The 19092-nt window shown below is 35.8% G+C and overlaps 1 protein-coding gene across 2 annotated transcripts in view; it reads right to left on the bottom strand.

Moving 5' to 3' along the window:
• Positions 1 to 19092, bottom strand: part of LOC106842115 (cytochrome P450 2C21-like) — a 61504-nt gene that overhangs the window by 11141 nt on the left and 31271 nt on the right. The window contains exons 8-9 of one of the 2 annotated variants that reach the window (XM_014858441.3): positions 11579 to 11720; positions 9061 to 9575 (exon numbers count right to left, since the gene is read on the bottom strand). The exons of the other annotated variant lie outside the window; for it this stretch is intronic. Of the exons in view, the coding sequence (XP_014713927.3) occupies positions 9394 to 9575; positions 11579 to 11720 (324 nt within the window). The 3' untranslated portion in view covers positions 9061 to 9393. Of the gene's footprint in view, positions 1 to 9060; positions 9576 to 11578; positions 11721 to 19092 lie in introns of those variants that run through there. 2 annotated transcript variants of the gene reach the window in all.

The raw sequence follows: 19092 nt of genomic DNA, 5'->3' as shown, positions 1-19092 counted from the left end.
CTTATTCTGATGATCATTTGGCAATATATACAAGTATCAACTTATTATTTTTATTCACTCGAAACTAATATAATGTTATATGCCAATTATATCTCAATTAAAAAAATTTAAAAACAAAGTAAATGAGCTCACCTAAGTAGTTGGTACTGGATTTTTATAAGAATTTTATAAAAGTAGGTACAACATAACATAACTATGGAGGAGACTTATTTTTCCTTTCTTTCTTTCTGCTCTGGGATCAATGCTTTCTGTGTATTGTTTGAGCAAAGCAGAACTTAAATTCATTTTTCACAACATATTTTCTTAGATTTCACCCAAAGATTAAAGCTAACCTCAACAGATGTATACATCTGTAAAACAAAAATAAATGTACAGAATCAATATCAGAATATTTTTACGTGGAATTTTCCTAGGACTAAAACCAAATATGTAAATAGTTTCTTGATTTTTCTTTAATATGAACAGACTTTTTCATGATTCTTTGTTAACAAAGAATTCTCAGTTCCACATTCTCGTCCATTCCACTATTTCTATTTTTTTAATTGAGCTACAAAAAAATGAAGGGCACAAAGTATATAAATCAATGTGATGTAAAATCACTTCTGACATTATTCCCAACATACTAGAAGGATCCATTGTGCCTCTTCCCTGTCACAGGTTGCAAAGAAAACCACAAATTCTGACTTCTGTCACTATAATTTAATCTCTTCTTTAATTTTTTATAAATGAGATCGTAAGGATGGATTCTCTGTGTTGGCTTCTTTTGTTAATCATTGTGACTGTGGGTTTCATTCATACTTGCATGTAGCAGCAATTGCAGTTTTTTGTTGGTACATAATCAATTATATGAACCTACCACAATATATGTATCCATTCTACTGTTGATGGGCAATTGAGTTGTTTTCAATCTGGACAATGAGAAAAAAAGCCACTATGAGCATTCTTGGACATATCTCTTAATAGAAATACACATTCAATCCTCTTGAGTGTTTAACTAGGAGTGGAATTACTGAGTCACAGGATAGAAATATATTCTGAGTAGACATTGTCAAAAAGTTATGCAAACGGGTTGAAATTTCTGGCTATTTTTAAAATTAGGTAGGTTCCCAGGATGATTGTCTGTAAGACAAGGAAAAAAATAAACCAACCTCCCAACATACAAAACTCCTGGACCAAATGGCTTCACTGGTAAGTACTGTGAAACACTTAGTGAAGAATTAATACCAATCCTTCTCAAACACTTCCAAAAAATAGAAGAGGAGGGAACACTTCCAAACTCATTTTGCAAGCCCAGCACTAGCTTGATAGCAAAACCAGACAAGGACATCACAAGAAAAGAAAGTTGTAGGGCAATATCCTTGATAAACAAAGATGCAAAAACCCTCAACAAAATATTATCCAACTGAATTCAACAATACCTGAAAAGGATCATACACCATGATCAAGTCAGATTTACTCCAGGGATGCAAGGGTGGTTCAACATCTGCAAATCAATCAACATATGATCCTTTCAACAGCTACAGGAAAACCATTTGATAAAATTCAAATTTGTATTCTTGATAAGAACTCTCAACAAAGTGGCTACAGAGAGAATGTACCTGAACATTACAAAGGCTATATACGACAAGCCCACCTCTAACATCATGTTCAGCAGTGAAACACTAAAACTTTTCCCCTAAGATTAAGGATAAGACAAGGTTGCCACTCTCATCACTTTTATTCAACATGGTGCTGCAAGTTCTAGTGAGAACAATTTGGCAAGAAAAACAAATGAAAGGCATCCAAATAGGAAAGGAAAAAGCCAAACTCTCTCTCTTTGCAGATGACATGACATTATATAGAGAACATCCTAAAGACTCCACCAAAAAACTGTCAGAACAAATGAGTGATTCAGTAAAGTTGCAGGATACAAAATGAGTATGCAAAAATCAGTTGTGTTTCTACACACTATCAGTAAGTTATCAGCAAGAGAAATTAAGAAAAGAATCCAATTTGCAATTTCACCAAACAGAATAAAATACCTAGGAATAAATTTAACCAAGCTGGTGAAAAATGTGTACCCTGAAGCTATGAGCTATTGTTGAAATAAATGGAAGACACAAATTAATGAAAAGATATTTCTTGTTCATGGACTAAAAGAATTAATATTGCTATAATGTTCATATTACCCAAAACAATCCATAGATTCAAGGTAATTCCTATCAAAATTCCAATGGCTTTTTTCACAGAAATAGAACAAGCAATTCTAAAATTTGTAGAGACGCATTATGACCCCAAATAGCCAAAGCAATTGAGAAAGAAGACCAAAGATGGAGGCATCACAATTCCTGATTTCAAGCTATACTACAAAGCTATTTAATCAAAGCGGTCTGTTATTGACATAAAGACAGACATAAATTGGGGCCGGCTCAGTGGTACAGCGCTTAGGTTCACACATTCCACTTCAGCGGCCTGGGATTTGCCAGTTTGGATACCAGCTGTGGACCTACGCACTGTTTGTCAAGCCATGCTGTGGCAGGCGTCCCACATATAAAGTAGAAGATGACGGGCATAGATTTTAGCTCAGGGCCAGTCCTCCTCAGCAAAAAAGAGGAAGATTGGCAGCAGATATTAGCTCAGGGCTAATCTTCCTCAAAAAAAAGAAGACACAACTCAATGGAACAGAATAGAGAGCCCAGCAATAAACCTACACATATACAGTCAATGATTCATGATGAGGGAGCCAAGAAAATATTGTGTTGAAAAAACAGTCTGTTCAATAAATGGTGTTGGGAAAACTGGACAGCCACAAGCCAAAGAATGAAACTGGACAACTATCTTACACAACACACAAAAATCAACTCAAAATTGGTTAAATACTTGAAGGTAAGAGCTAGAAGATAGGGGATATGCTCCTTGACATTGGTCTTGGCAATGATTTTTTGGATTTGACACCAAAATAAAAGGCAACTAAAGGCAATATAAATAAGTGGGACTCCATCAAAATAAAAAGCTTCTGTACACCGAAAGAAACCATTATCAAAATGAAAAGGCAATCTACAGAATAGGAGAAAATATTTGCAAAATAAAGGATTCATATCCCAAATATATAAAGAACTCATACAATTAATAGGGGAAAAAATCCAATTAAAAAATGGGAAGATAATCTGAATAGACATTTTTCCAAAAAGGACATCCAAATAGCCAGCAGGTACATGAAAAGTTGCTCAACATCACTAATCCTCAGGTAAATGCAAATCAAAACCACAATCAGTTATCATCTCACACTGTTATGATGGCTGTTATCAAAAAGTCAAAAGATAAGTGCTGGCAAGAAAGTGGAAAAAAGGAAACATATACTGTTGGTCGGAATGCAAGTTGTTACAATTAGGATGGAATACAGTATGGAGGCTCCACAAAAAATTAAAAATAGAACTCCCATATAATCCATCAATCCTACCTCTGAGCATATATCCAAAGAAAATGAAATCAGTGTCTCAAAGAGATGTCTACATTCCCGTGTTCACTGCAGCATTATTCACAATAGCCAAGGTATGGAAACAACCTAAGTCTGCTGATGAATGAAAGGATAAAGAAAATACAATATAATGTATAGTAGAATATTATTTAACCATAAGAAAGGAAATCCTGCCATTTGTGATGATGTGGATGAAACTGCAGGGATTATACTGAATTAAATATCTCACAAAGGGAAATAGAAATACTATATGGTATCACTTCTCTGTGAAATATTAAAAAAAAAGTTGAAATCACAGAAACACAATATAGAATGGTGGTTGCCAGGGCTGAGGGTGGGGGAAATGGGGAGATATTAGTCAAAGGGTACAAACTTTGCATTATAACCTAAATGAGTTCTAGAGATCTAGATCTACAACATGGTGACTATAGTTAATAATACTTTATCATATACCTGAAATTTCCTGAGAGTAGATCTTAAGTGTTCTCACTACACCAAAAAAACAAAAAAATGAACTATGAGGTGATGGATATGTTAATTAACTTGATTGTGGTAATCATTCACAATGTATATCAAAACATCATATTGTATCAAATATATACAATTTTTATGTCAATTATACCACATAAAGCTGGAAAAATAAAATAAAACTTTTATTTAATATTTTTTAATATTTTCTGTTTTTTATGCTGGCATTATTTATCTTTCCATTTATATTTCTATAAATATTTTCATCACACTTGCTATATTTCCACTCTCAGGTAATTCTAACATTTGGATTTAACAGATTTTTATTTCTATGGTCTACTCTTTATTCTCATATCTTTGTAAGTATCTTGTTTTCTGTAGGTTTGTTTATTTGATTTATCTTTTGCTCTGTTGAAATATAAAACCCATCCAGTAAACTGCATTAATTTTCAGTATATGTTTTGGTGACTTTTTACATATGTATACACCTTCATAATATATACATATGCATACACCTTCATAAGCACCGTCCACATCGAGATCTAGAACATTTTCCAACATCCCAGGAGACTCTCTCATGGCCTTTTCCAGTCCATTCATCCTAGAGAATAAACCACTATTCTGAATTCTATCAACGAAGGCTAGTTTTGCCTATTCTAGAAATGTACAAAAATATAATCTTACAGAATGTATTTTTTGATGTCTGCTCTTTCATTCAACCTTATACCTATGAGATTAATGGATGTTTCCACAAGTAGTAGTGGTTTGTTCTTTTTTTATTGATAGTAGTATTCCACTGTATGAAAATGACATGATATGTTTGTCCACTGTAAATTTAATAGACGTTGGGTTGGTTCCAGTGTGGGGCTACTAAAGAAAGCCATTGTGAATACTCTTGTTCAGGTCTTTTCTTTGATGTGTGCATATGTTCTCTGGGATATACAACTGAGAGTAAAGTCCCTGGTCTCTAGGGGTAGGCACGTGTCTACATTTAGGACATATAGTCAAACACTTCAGAGTTTTGAAACAAGTTATACCCCACCAGCAATATACGAGAGTTCCAATTGTAGCACATTCTCACAAACATGGGATTTTCAGGATTTTTTTTTCCATTTTGATAGGTATGTAATAGTAATTCATTTGTTGTTTTAATTTTTATTTCCAATATAACCAATAAAGTTGAGTACCTTTCTCATGACCACATGGATATTCTCTTCTATGAAGTGATTGTTCAAACATTTTGACAGTTTAAAAAATATTTGGGTGCCTTTTTTTTCTCAAGTTCTTTATATAACCTGGATATAGGTGCTTCCATGGATATATCTACTGCAAATACTTCTCCCAGTCTGTAGTTTACCTTTTGACTACATTAAATGATATATTTTGATGGATATGACTTTAAATATTAATTTAAATAAAGACCTATTTATCAATCTCCTGTAATAAGTGATTTCTGTAACCTATTTTTAAAAATTATCTGTTTGTAGAGTTCAAGGCCATAAAGACTTGCTCTTATGTTTTACACTAGAGGCTTTATAGTTTTATTACTCACATTTCTATCTATGATCCATCTCAAATTACTGTTTGTAAACAACTTGTAGGAAACTAGTTGCATTTTCTTCCAACTGACTATTCACTTTATTTAGCATCAATTATTGAGATTATCCTTTTCCTACTAAATTAAGTAGCACTCTCATTTGATTGTATAGGTGTGAGTCTGTTTCTAAACTCGATTCTATTCCATTCCAATTTGCTATCCATGTGCCTATCCCACATTGTCCTAAATGCTATAGCTTTAAAGTAAGTCTTTATACTTGATATGTAAGTCCTCCGTCTTTCTACTCCTTCTTCTTCTTCTTCTTCTTCAATGCTATATTGAGTATAATAGCTTCATTGCATTTCCACACAGGTTTTCCAATCAATTGGTCGATTCCCACAGAAATTCTGATAAGACTTTGGTTGAGAATTCATTAACTTTATAGTGAGCTTTGGGAACTGACACCTTAAGAATATTAATTTTTTTCGACTTATGAACATGGTATAACTCTCAATGTATTTGAGTATTCTTTCGCTTCTCCCAGCAATGTTATGTAGTTTGTAGTGTTGAGGTGTTGCACATTATACAACAGACATATTTGTAGTAATTTGAGAGGGTTTTAGGTTATTTTAAATGGTTATTTTAATAATATCATCATTTAATTATTTCTTGATAGTGTAGAGAAATTCATTTTTGTATTAACCTTGTAGCCAATTCCTATAGCCACACTTCTTTACCATCAGAAGTTAATTCTATTCAGCTACACATTTACACCCTCCAGACCTAAACAGAATATTCTTAGCAGTTTATTTTCTTTATTTTTCTTTCATGACTACTCTGAAATAATTCTGTGAAGTTTCTGTTCTTTGTCCTGTGCACCCACTAAAGCCTTTGCTCAGTTAGCCTAGTGCTCATCCACTAGCTGGACAGATATTTCCTTAGTAGTCTAGAACCAATAAATCTCTTTGTCTTTATAAGATGCTCAGTGTGTATGTCAGAACATGCCTTCAACACTCATCCAGGCAGTTTAGAATTCTGCCTTAGCCTTCACTTCCTGCTTACACAGGGCCTTAAGGTTAACCAGATGTGAGAGCTTAGGGTCTTCTCAGGTCTTTCTGAGCATGTATGGACTTGTAATGTCTCGATAATATGTCAGAGTTTTTCAAAGCCTCTTATGAATATCTCATTCTGAAGCTTTTCCTTTTAAGCTTTTTAGTTGGTCTACTGATTTCCCCCAACTGTTTCCCATAGCTTCAGGCATCCACTTTCTCGAAAAATTGCCTCTAATTGTTTTCAACAAATTCTTCTGGGGAAAATGCTGTTTTTACTGGGTAAGCTCATAATCAGATCAAATAAAGACAACCCTGCATGTGAGGTGTTCCAGGGAACCACAAGGCAGGTCAAATAATAATTCTTTGGGAATAGGGCTTTGAAGGAGCTCCAACTCCATTCTGCCATCTCCAGTGGCTGTTAGACTGCTGCTTTTCACCATCATTATGGGCTATATCTTTTCAAGTTACCTCATGGCAGGAGAGACAAAAGAAGGGAATAAGGCAAGTTAAAACACCAGAGTTCACTGTTCTTACTGAGATTTATCCATTTTACTTGAATAAACATTCTGCAGATTGATGTAAGCCTTTGGCTAATTTCAAGAGTTCTGAAAAGTTGATCTGATAATTTTTGCCTGTGCTCTCATTGTTTTATGTTGGAATTTTCACAAGTCACTACTTCACACAATTTTGTTGACATCTTTCAGTCTCATATTGAATAAAAGTAATGAGAGTGTATATCCTTACTATTTTCAAACTTATGGGGATAGGGTTTAATATTTCATCATTATATAAACATTGTCTAGGATTTTGGAGATATCCTTTTTCAGATTTAGGAAATCCTATATTATTCTCAATTTGTTAGAGTGTTGAGCTTTATCAATTTTTTGTACATTTATTGAGAAGATCACATGTTTCTCAGTTGCATTTTTATCTTTATTGTGTCCTACACATTGTACAATAAATAATGCACTGATAATTTGAGGCTATAAATGGCATTACCTTTCTCCAGCCAAAAGGATGCTTCCAGCAAGCAGAAAACATTTAGGCGTGGATCAATGTAATGCAAACAGTGATTGAAATTCTTTACAGCAGGACTGTAGTCATAAGGATTCTTCAACTTCAGGCTGATTCCTAACCTTTGGTTGCAGACTTTCACTGTTACCTTCAGGCTTCAACTGAAGTCAATATGTTTACTTGGTCTTTCCTACTTGGCTGACTCTAAACTCCATTTTTTTTCCTACTAGCCCTGGGGATGTGCCAAAAACTTTTTTCAGGTTCTAAAGCTCCTATGTGAGATTTTATAATCAGCCTTTCAGCCTCTCAGCTCTTGATTTCAAATGAGCAATCAACTCAAGGGTAAAATCACATCAAAAAGCATTCTTCCCAATATGGATTTCCCAAATGCTGTTATCTTGTCCCCACAAATCTTCACAATTTTTATCACTTTCCCATGCTTAAAAACAAATATTAGTGTAAATATATGTGTGTATATGTGTATGTGATGTCAGAGAGAGAGAGATACAAAGGTGTAGATGCTATTTATAGAAATTTCTGGTCATTGCAATGAAATATTATTTGCAGATGGTAGGACTTCCTACTTGAAAAAATCCATGATAGGTAATTAAAATTATTAAATCTACAAAAAAAATTGCCCTCAGTATAAGAGTTTGGTCAAATAGTGTTTCTATTACACTCATGACAGAAAAGTAAACATATATAATTTTTAGTGCAATATTCTTCATATATATCTATGAAAAATAAATGTGCACATATATGTGCAGCCATATCACATCTAGGAAACTATCGTAAAGAAGTAGCACAGGAATAATAAAAGATATATGCACATAATAGCATGTAACAAAAGTCCAAAAGTTCCAAAATTTCAAAAATAATCTAAACAACCTTGGATAGTGAGATCATTTTAAAATTATTATGTAAAATTATTATAGGCAATCAGCAGGGTATATGAGACACATTTATTTATACTGTTTGTGAAACTATCTATATGTTACTATATAAATGTCACCGTCAAATCATAGCTATTATGATACATATATAATGTGATAAACATATGTTTATATTACATGTAAATATATACATGTGTGTACATATGTATATTCACACAAACATACACATAAAACCACACATAAATTTCTGTATGCATGTGTTCAAATATAACCATTCATATATATTATATTCCCCTCTTCTGTGCCTTAATATATCTGTGTGCATGTGTCTTTAACCACTAGGGCAAAAGAGGAAGGACATCCTTGGACAGATCAACAAATTCATGCGATTGCCTCTGGATGAAATGATCTTCCTCTATTTTCTCCCCACATGTATATACATATACATACATACACCTATACAAACATACATATGCAAACATACACAGCACATACATAGTTATATTTTAATAATCATAGCAAAAGTATAGAAATTCTACATGCCAAACTGTCAAGAGAGCATTCCCCTGGAGAGCTAGATACGAATAAGAGATGAGTCAATTTCATATTTTGTTATTAAAATGTTTTAACCCATGGGATAACTTCAAATTTTTAATTTTTAATAAAACAAAATATGACAACTATAAGGTGCCTTCCACTTTGTGTACACTGCAGATGAGATGTAGCTTGAGATCTCAAAATTGTGTTACAATAAGAAGTTTATTGGAGACAAACCAGTGAGCTTTACTTCATGCAGGGAAATTTGAACTGAATCTTAACGGATGGGGAAAATTAGAAGAGACAGGGCTCAGGAACGTTATTTCTGCTGTTAAGGGGGAATGGATAATGGCTAACAAACAGGACAGAAAGCATCCGGCTTGTTCAGATGAGGCTAGCGAGTCTCGCTCTGTGATCAGGCGGCCTGCCCTTTCTTCAGACTGGAATGAAACAGAGCTCATAGAAGGGTGGTACAGCGGTTATCCCACTGAGAATTGGGGTAGTGTCAATGTCCTTTGGGTCAACCAGAGGTTTCAAGGTAAAATGCTGTAAAATGTTGGTCAGGAGTAAAAACAGCTCCATGCGGGCCAGGCCTTCTCCAACACAAACTCTTTTTCCTAAAAAATGACATATGAAGTAAATATTCATTTAATTCTACTTCTGAGTTAGCACACAGGGAGGCTTAAATAAATGGAATTAATTATTAAAGGACTAATTAACTGATGGCTTCTTTTATCTACACTCAAACCTGGTTTCCTTCATTTCCTCAGCATGGATTTCTGTGTACATGCTTTCTGAAAAAATCTTTTCTCTACCTCCACATTGAAATTGTTTTGCTGAGGTTTGCCAGTGACATCTTTCTACACACACACAAACACAAATAGACACTTACTATCCCAACTGGCATGAGACACACCCTATACATCTACCTCCCAAGACTCAACAATAGATTTATTTCTCTTTATCTGGATTCTAAAGGATAATCTTAACCTCGTCATGTCCTACTTTAAAAAATTCCTAGCCTTACCATTGCCAAGTATAAAAATATAAAAAAGTAAACTAGCCAAAAGCGTTACTAACTCTTCACAAATCTCCAAACAGACTGGTAATTTCAAATATTATCTGAGATTCCAGTCATTCCTCAACTGAAATAGTCCTCCTCTCCACTCTGCCTGATGATATTCTCCACACGCTTCTAGAATGAGCTCAGATGTCATTTATTCTATGCAAACGTCCTTCACCTGCTCAGGGTATACAATTCACTCCCTTATCTGTTCTCCACAACACTCATCAGTGCTTCTAATACAGCACATTTCACATGAAATTGTAATTATTCATCTGTCCCACAGGCTAGAGTATAAACTCTTAAGGTACGGCCTTAGATCTTGTCACGATTGCCACAATATCAGGACAAAAGCAGGCCTGCAAGCCCTGTGCAATGAACAGAAATCTCGAGCAGGCTCTTACTGCAATAGCGGGCCCAAAATACAGGAAGACAGGCCAGGACTAGTGCAGCAGTATCTTGCTTTGAGATCATCTCTAGACACTGCACCTAACCCTTGCTTCTCCTTTGGAATGTGCTGAATTTTCTTCATTTCTCCTTCCTTCCAGATCCATTCTATGTTTGTTTGTCTTCCATCCATGCCTACTTTGTGTTCAGGAAGATGATTCTATAGAATTCATAAACCCAGAAGTTGGTTCCCTTTTGGGTTCTGAATACATTCCGAGGATTAGATATTGAAAGGGTCAGAGTACTTATTCCTTCAATCCCTTCCTGCCAGGAGACAGTTTAGGCACTGGCTGTACTCCTCCACCTATAGATGCATCTGCTGTTGAGGTATCCATCCTCTCCTTGCTAAAGGTCAGTTTGGGTTCCAGTCATTCCAGTAACACCCTCCTTCCCTGGATCCTTCTGACCTAGGATGGCAACATCTTCCTGCTGATGTTTGTCCCTGAGTACTTCACCATACTTTGTTACTTCCCTTAATCCTGCCCACATCTCCGAAAACAGTCTATTCGTTAAAATCACTTTAACCTTTTTTCAAGGGTGCACCTGTTTCCTTCCAGGCCTCTAACAAATTGAAGGAAGATACTCAAATGCTACTTCCTGCAAGAAAATTTTCCTTACCCTCCAACTACTGTGCCCTCTGCCCCTGACTCCCAAAAGGCAGGAGTCAGGAGCTCCTCTCTCTGGGCTCCCACAGCTGCCCCTCAAAGAGCATTTGTCACTCAGGAGTCTCATTGCCTGTCAATTTGCTCTCCCCTCTCCTAGAGAGAGGATCTGTTTCTGATTCACATTTGTGTCCCAGGATCTGAGCATGCAGCTGCTACATATAAGGGTCTCAGTGAAGCTTATTGAGCGAACTGGCTTCTTAGGGCCGGTGAAAAATACTTAGTGGAATTGGACTTCTAGTGGAAGCTCTTAGGAATCTCAGTGGTGGGTTATGAGACAAACTTAGTGAAGGCAGCCTCCAATCCAATGAGAAATAACCTGGACTTCGGGAGTGGTGCATCTGGCCTCATACAAATGACAATTCATCCAGCCCAGAGTAGCCTTCATGCAATGCTCTTCCTCATCTCACTTGACCCCTGTTGACAGATAAAAATGCAGTTTGCTTGCCTGCTGAAAAAGCCATGAAGTAGTCACTCTTCTTAAAGTTACCACTTTCGTCCAGGAAGTGGCCAGGATCAAACTGCTCTGGGTTGGGAAACTCTTTGTCATCGTGCAGGACAGAAGTCAGAGACAGTAATATCGCTGTGCCCTGATACAAAGAGAAACAGATAAACTGGATTATAAAGAAGGTCATGCAGCTTGAAAACAAAAAAAGCCCCTCATCTAATCCTTTTGCTTTATAGATGAGGAGATTGAGACACAAAAAGGAGAACTTATTTGTTTCATGTCACACAACAAGTTAATGACCCAGCCTAACAGGTCTTATATCATATAATGTCAGTCCAGGGCTCTGTTCATGGACTCCATCCTCCTCAGTTTGTAGCCAGACACCAGCATTTCCATTTCAGAAAATTCACGGAGCTCTCTGGAGTGCATTGTTCTTGACAAATAATTGCAGTGTTGTCTAAAACAGTTGACGTCACTGAACATCCAGCTCATTTATTTAGAAGCAAGTATTCAGTCTTCTTCAAAATTCTACTTTAATGGCCATATTCTTAAAAACCCTTCACTTTCCGACCCAGATGAGACACTTGGTAAGCAAGTATCCCCCTCCTTCTGCGATGTTCTTTCAAATGAATTGTTGCATATTCTTATGGAAATGAGAGAGCATTTCCTGTTTCTAGTAGGGTTTTGCCAAACTCAGAGACACAGTGTAAGATAATGATTTGGAGTTTAGTTTTCAGAATCAATTGAATCTTTCCCTCTATGACCATGGGTAAGTTGTTTATTTCCATGCCTCATTTTCATCACTAGTAAAGTGTAAACAACATCTGGATTGGTTTATTGTAGACATAAAATGAGGTAATATATAAAATACTTCTTAAACAAATATTAAATACTTCTTAAACAAATATTACCACATGGTAAAAGGCTCAATAGAGAGACATTCTTTTACTGTTGTGATGATAATGATTTCATTTATGATATCTTGTGATCTTTTAATAAAATCATACATTTCTTACATAGCAGAGAAAAAATTCAAATCCACCTCTGTCCGAGGCATTCTAGTATACTGTACAGCCTTTCCAAATGTATGATGTAGTTCTCATTCTAGAAAGGTCATGGATCGAATGCATAGACTGTCATTTCCATGTGGACAAAGGAAAAAGAAACTGAAGTTTCAATATTTCTTGAGCCTCTGCCCCATAACACAACTACATTTGTGATTCATTTTCTGCTCTGGGTGAACTAACAGAAACGCCCTGAGCATGAAGGATAGGAGATAGTATAGTCAGTCCTAGAACAGGCTTCCATATAAATTTAATATGTGGCAAAACACTTCTCCCAGCTGATGGGACCATCTACTTCAGGCTATAACACAGCAACTGCTTTGGAGTTGCCCTCACAACTAAAACAAATATAAATCCAGGAAAAAAATATGTGAAGTAACAGTTTTCCAGCATTGAACAAGAGGCAATCCAGGATTGTGATGCTGTACTGAAGAATGTTACGTAGGCCCTACAATCACTGTGAGTTTCTACCTGAGAATACTTTCCTACCAGAGTGCAGGGAGGTGAGGGCCAAGCAAAGTGGTGCTTTTTTGACCTAAAGAGACACAGATCAAAATGTGGCACCTAGAATTTGTGACAGGAAAAATCTACAAAAATGAGGATCTCAAGACTGTACAGGACTATTCTCTGAAAGTCCATGGTTGGGTTGCACACATGCAAGAGGAAATTCCATGAAGCCTGTCCGAGTATGACTGCTGGAGATTTGAGAACTGAAGGTGGATACCAGACATTGTACAGTGATAGAGATGTTGAAGTTCCAACCCAGTTAGAGTGGAGAGAATGTTCTTGACACCTCAGAATTTCTGTGGTGACTCCAAAAGTTCTAAGTTGTTGGATTAAGGAACCCACCCTGGACTAAGGACCATGCCCAAAGACTAAATTCAAATTTGAAATTAAGCCACCATAACAAAGAATTATAGTAAGTCGAACAGACTGGAAAACACTTGTTGGTAATTTAGCTGCCTGGGAGAATAAAAGTCAATGTCCTTTAAATCTAGACTCCCCACAAGGTACCATTCAAAACGTTGCGCATATAATAAAAAATTATTAAACATGTGAAAAACAAGGAAACATGACCCATAATTAAAGAAAAAAATAGTCAATAGAGGCAGACCCCATAATATCCTAGATGTTAGAATCATGCAAGAACTTTATATTAGGAGTCTATCGAAGCACTTAAACGAACAATTAGTAATAATAAAGAATAGATGGCAAATATCAGCAGGGAAATTAAAACTGTAAAAATAGAAATTCTAGAAAGGAAATTTTTACTACATGGCATTAAAAGCATTAGAGACTGCAAAAGGAAATGTTAGTGAAGTTAGAGGCATATCAATAGAGTAACGGCTGAGAAGCTCCTATTGGAAGAGTTCCCCAAGAGATAATAACTATAAACTCTGAAATACACATAAACACACACGCACACATTTCTGGAGGGTGACCAAAATCATGAAGGTACTGAAATGCAGAAAACACTTGAAAAAAAGCAAAGGGAACAGGTCGGTTTTCTATTTTCATGTTGTTGTGTTGAGCACAGGCCCCAGGCAGCAAACTATTAGGTGACTAAAACTTGGCTGTAAGCCAACTGTCTCGCTGGTTCTTCAAGCCAGTGACAACGTTCAGGTCCATCACCTGTACAGAAGCTGAAAAGATTGGGGATAAATCCTAGAAAAGAAACAGCTGTCCAGTTTTCCCAACACCATTTGATGAAGAGAATTTCCGTCCTCCACTTTGACGTTTTGGCTCCCTTGTTGAAATTTAGCTGTCCATAGGTGTGTGGGTTTATTTCTGGGCTCTCAATTCTATTCTGTTGATCTCTGTGTCTGTTTTTGTGCTAGTACCATGCCATTTTGATTACTATAGCTTTGTAGTATTTTTAAATCAGGGACTGTGATACCTCCAGCTTTGTTCTTTTTTTCTCAGGATTGCTTTGGCTATTTGGGGGTTTTATTATTCCATATAAATTCTAGGTACCTTTGTTTTATTTCCAAGAAAAATGTCATTGGGATTTTGAGAGGGATTGCATTGAATCTGTAGATTGCTTTAGGAAGTATAGACATTTTAACAATGTTTATTATTCCAATCCATGAGCACAGAATATCTTTTCATTTCTTTGTGTCTTGTTCGATTTCTTTCAACAATGTCTTAGAGTTTTCAGTGTACAAGTTTTTCACCTCTTCAGTTACATTTTTTCCTATGTACATTATTCTTTTTTTTTTTTGCAATTATAAGTGGGGTTGTATTCTTACTTTCTCTTTCTGCTATTTTGTTGTTAGTGTATAGAAATGCAACTGATTCTTGTATGTTGATTTTGTACCTGCAAATTTACTGTGTTCATTTATTATTTCTAATAATTTTTAGTGGATTCTTTAAGATTTTCTGTGCATAAAATCATGTCATCTGCAAATACTGACAGTTTTACTGCATGTTTTCCAATTTGGATCCCTTTTATTTCTTTTCGTTGACTAATTGCTCTGGCTAGGACTTCCACTACCATGTTAAAGAAGAGTGGTGAAAATAGGCATTCTTGTCTTCTTCCTATTCTTAAAGGGATAGCTTTCAGTTGTTCACTGTTGAGTAAGATGTTGGCTGTGGATTTGTCATATACGGCCTTTATTACATTGAAGTACTTTCCTTCTATACCCATTTTATTCAGAATTTTTATCATAGATGAATGCTGTATCTTGTTGAATATTTTCTCTGCATTTATTGAGATGATCACATGATTTTTATTCTTCATTTTGTTAATGTGGTGTATCACATTGATTGATTTGTGGATGTTGAAAAAATCCCTGCACCCATGGAATAAATCCCACTTGATCATGGTGTATGAATTTTTCAACGTATTGTTGTGTTCAATTTGCTAGTGTTTTGTTGAGAATTCTTGCATCTATGTTCATCAGTGATATTGGCCTATAATTTTCTTTTTTGTGTTATCCTTGTCAGGTTTTGGTATAAGAGTAATGCTGGTCTCATACAATGACTTAGGAAGCTTCCCTTCCTCTTCAACTTTTTGGAAGAGTTTAAGAAGGATTGGTATTAAGTCTTCTACGAACATTTGGTAGAATTCACCAGGGAAGCTGTGTGGTCCTAGACTTTTGTTTTTTGTGAGGTTTTTGATTAATGTTTCGATCTCCTTACTAGTGATCGGTCTATTCAGAGTCTCATTTCTTCATGACTCAGTTTTGGAAGGTCGTGAGATTCTAAGATTTACCCATTTATTCAGGATTATCCAATTTGCTGCCATATAGCTTTCCATATTAGTCTCTTATAATCCTTTTGTGCTGCAGTAGTCTCCATTGTAATATCTCCTCATTCATTTCTGATTTTATTTATCTGAGCCTTCTCTCATTTTTTCCTGGTGAATCTAGCTAAAGGTTTGTCAATTTTGTTTATCTTTTCAAAGAATCAGCTCTTAGTTTCATTGGTAATTTTCCTACTGATTTTTAGTCTCTATTTCATTTATTTTTAAATGCTCTGATTTTTATTTCCTAATTTTTACTGATTTTGGCCTTTGTTTGTTCTTATTTTTCTAGTTCTTCTAGGTGCACTGTTAGATGGTTTCTTTGAAATTTTTCTTGTTTCTTAAGGTAGGCCTGTACTGCCATAAACTTTCCTCTTAGTACTACTTTTGCTCTATCCCATAAATTTTGGCATATTGTATTTTCATCTTCATTTGTCTCCAGGTATTTTTTTATTTCTCCTTTGATTTCTTCATTGGCCTAATAGTTGTTCATTAGCATTTTGTTTAATCTCCACGTATTTATGGTTTTTTCAGCTTTCTTCTTGTAGCTGATTTCCAGTTTTCCTACTGTTCTGATCAGAAAAAGATACTTGGTATTATTTCAATCTGCTTATATTTATTGAGACTTCTTTTGTGGCCTCATATGTGATCTATTCTGAAGAATGTTCCATGTGCATGAAGAAAGAATGTGTATTCTGCAGTTTGGGGATGGAATGTACTGTATGTGTCTACAAAGAAAATCTGGTCTAATGTGTCATTTAAGACCAATGTTTCCTTATTGATCTTCTGTTTGGACAATCCATCCATTTACGTAAGTGGAGGTTAAAGTTCCCTACTATTATTGTGTTACTATCAGTTTATCCTTTTATGTCTGTTAATAATTGCTTTATATATTTAGGTGCTCCTATGTTGGGTGCACAGATATTTACAGGTGTTATATCCTCTTGTTAGATTGTTCCCTTTATCATTATGTAGTGCTCTTCTTTGTCTCTTGTTACAGCTGCTGTTTTAAAGTATATCTGAAATAAGTATTGCTACCCCAGCTTTCTTTTCACTTCCCTTTGCATGGAGTGCCTTTTCAATCCCTTCACTTTTAGTTTGTGAGTGTCTTTAGTTCTGAAGTGTATCTCTTGTAAGCAGCATATAAATGGGTCTTGTTTTTTTAATCCATTCAGCCACCCTATGTCTTTTGATTTGAGCATTTAGTCTATTGACATTTAACGTAGCTATTGATAATAATGTACTTATTACCACGTTTTACTTTTTTCTTGGTGTTTTAGTAGTTCTCCTCTTTTCCTTTCTCACTTTCCTGCTGTCTCCCCTTGTGATTTAATGACTTTCTTTAATATTATATTTGGGTTCCTTCCTATTTATTTTTTGTGTATTTATTATAGGTTTCTGGTTTGTGGTTACCACTTGGTTCCTATAAAATAACCTAGGAAAATAGAAGTCTATATTAAGTTGATTGTCTCTTAAGATTAACCTTTCACTAAAACCCCTACAATTTTACACTCCTCCCCACATTTTATGTTTTTCATAGCATACTTATGCTCTTTGTGTGTGTGTGTGTGTGTGTGTGTGTGTATCCCTTAACCTCATATCATAAAGATAGATATTTTTATTACTTTTGTCTTTTGACCTTCATACCAGCTTTATATGTGGTTGATCCACTACCTTTACCGTAGATTTGCCTTTACCAATGATATTTTTTCTTTGACAATGTTCTTATTCCTACTTGTGGTCTTTCCTTCTCCAGTTAAATAAGCCCCTTTAACATTTCTTGTAAGTTCAGTTTAGTGGTAATAAACTCCTTTACTTTTTGCCTTTCTGGAAAACTCTTTATCTCTCTTTCCAATCTGAATGATAACCTTGCTGGGTAGAGCATCCCTGGCTTGATCTATTGCCTTTCAGCTCTTTGAATATATCATGCCACTCCCTTCTAACCTGTAAGGTTTCTGCTGAGAAGTCAGCTGATAACCTTATGAAGTTTCATTTGTATGTAACTTGTTGCTTTTCTCTTGCAGCTTTTAAGATTCTCTCTTTATCTTTAATTCTTGACATTCTAATTATAATTTGTCTTGATGGGTGCCTCTTTGGCTTCTTCTTGTGTGGTGCCCACTGTGTCTCCTGTAATTGGATGTCTGTTTCCTTCCTTAGGTTAAGGAATTTCTCAGTTGCTATTTCTTCAAATAGGTTTTCTTCTCCCTGTTTCTCTCTTTTCCTTCTGAGACACCTATAATACAGATCTTAGTATGCTGGTGTTGTCATAGAGGTCCCTTAGACTGTCTTCCTTCTTTTTAACTATTTTTTTATTTCTGTTCAGCTTGGGTGATGTCCTCTACTCTTTCAGCCAGATCACTCATCCCTTCCTTTGTGACATTTAGTCTGCTGTTGATTCCCTCTAGAGAATTTTTCTTTTCCATTATTGTATTCTTCAGTTCATATTGGTTCTTTTTTATATTCTCCATTTCTTTGTTGAAGTTCTCACTGTGTTCATTTATTCTTCTCCAAAGATCAGTGAGCACCCTATGACTATTAATTTACACTCTTTACAAAGTAGATTGTTTATCTCTGTTTTGTTTAGTTCTTTTTCTGAGGATTTATCCTGTTCCCTTATTTGGAATATATTCATTTGTGTCCTCACTTTGCCTAATTCTCTCTGCTAATATCTCTGTATTAGGTATATTGGCTACATCTCCTGATCTTGGAAATTTTGCCTTATATAAGAGATGTCTTATGGGACCCAGAAATATGCTTTCCTCTTGTCACCTGTTTCAAATGTTCCAGGAGTTTCCCCTGTGTTGACTACATATGCCCTTCTGTTGTGGTGGGTTTGTTTTTGCTTCAGGTGCATGGGTAGACTAGGGTGGCCCCAAGCCAACTGGTTCTAAGGCTCAGACATGTGCAGCTGCTATGGTCACTTTACTGGGTGAGGTGTGCCCCAGAATGGGTGGCTGCAAGGTCAAATAGCACACAACTACTGCTGTTTTGCTTTTAAGTGAGTCAAGCACCCAGCATGGCTTATTGCTAGGCTCAGCAGCTCACAGACAGTGCAGGACCCCAGGGTGGCTCTCTTTAGCAAGCAGTTGTTGTCAGCTCTCTCAGGAGCACAGACAGGTGGGGCCAGCCCCAAGCACAGCAGCACATAATCTTTTCAGCCTTGGAAGGTGGGACAGAGACCCTGTGTGGCTGTTTGAGTAAAACTG

This window comes from Equus asinus, chromosome 2 (genome assembly GCF_041296235.1).
Source record: "Equus asinus isolate D_3611 breed Donkey chromosome 2, EquAss-T2T_v2, whole genome shotgun sequence".
In the NCBI taxonomy this organism is placed as follows: domain Eukaryota; kingdom Metazoa; phylum Chordata; class Mammalia; order Perissodactyla; family Equidae; genus Equus; species Equus asinus.
Note: the sequence above shows the minus strand (reverse complement) of the source record. Positions and strands in the feature narration are given on the sequence as shown.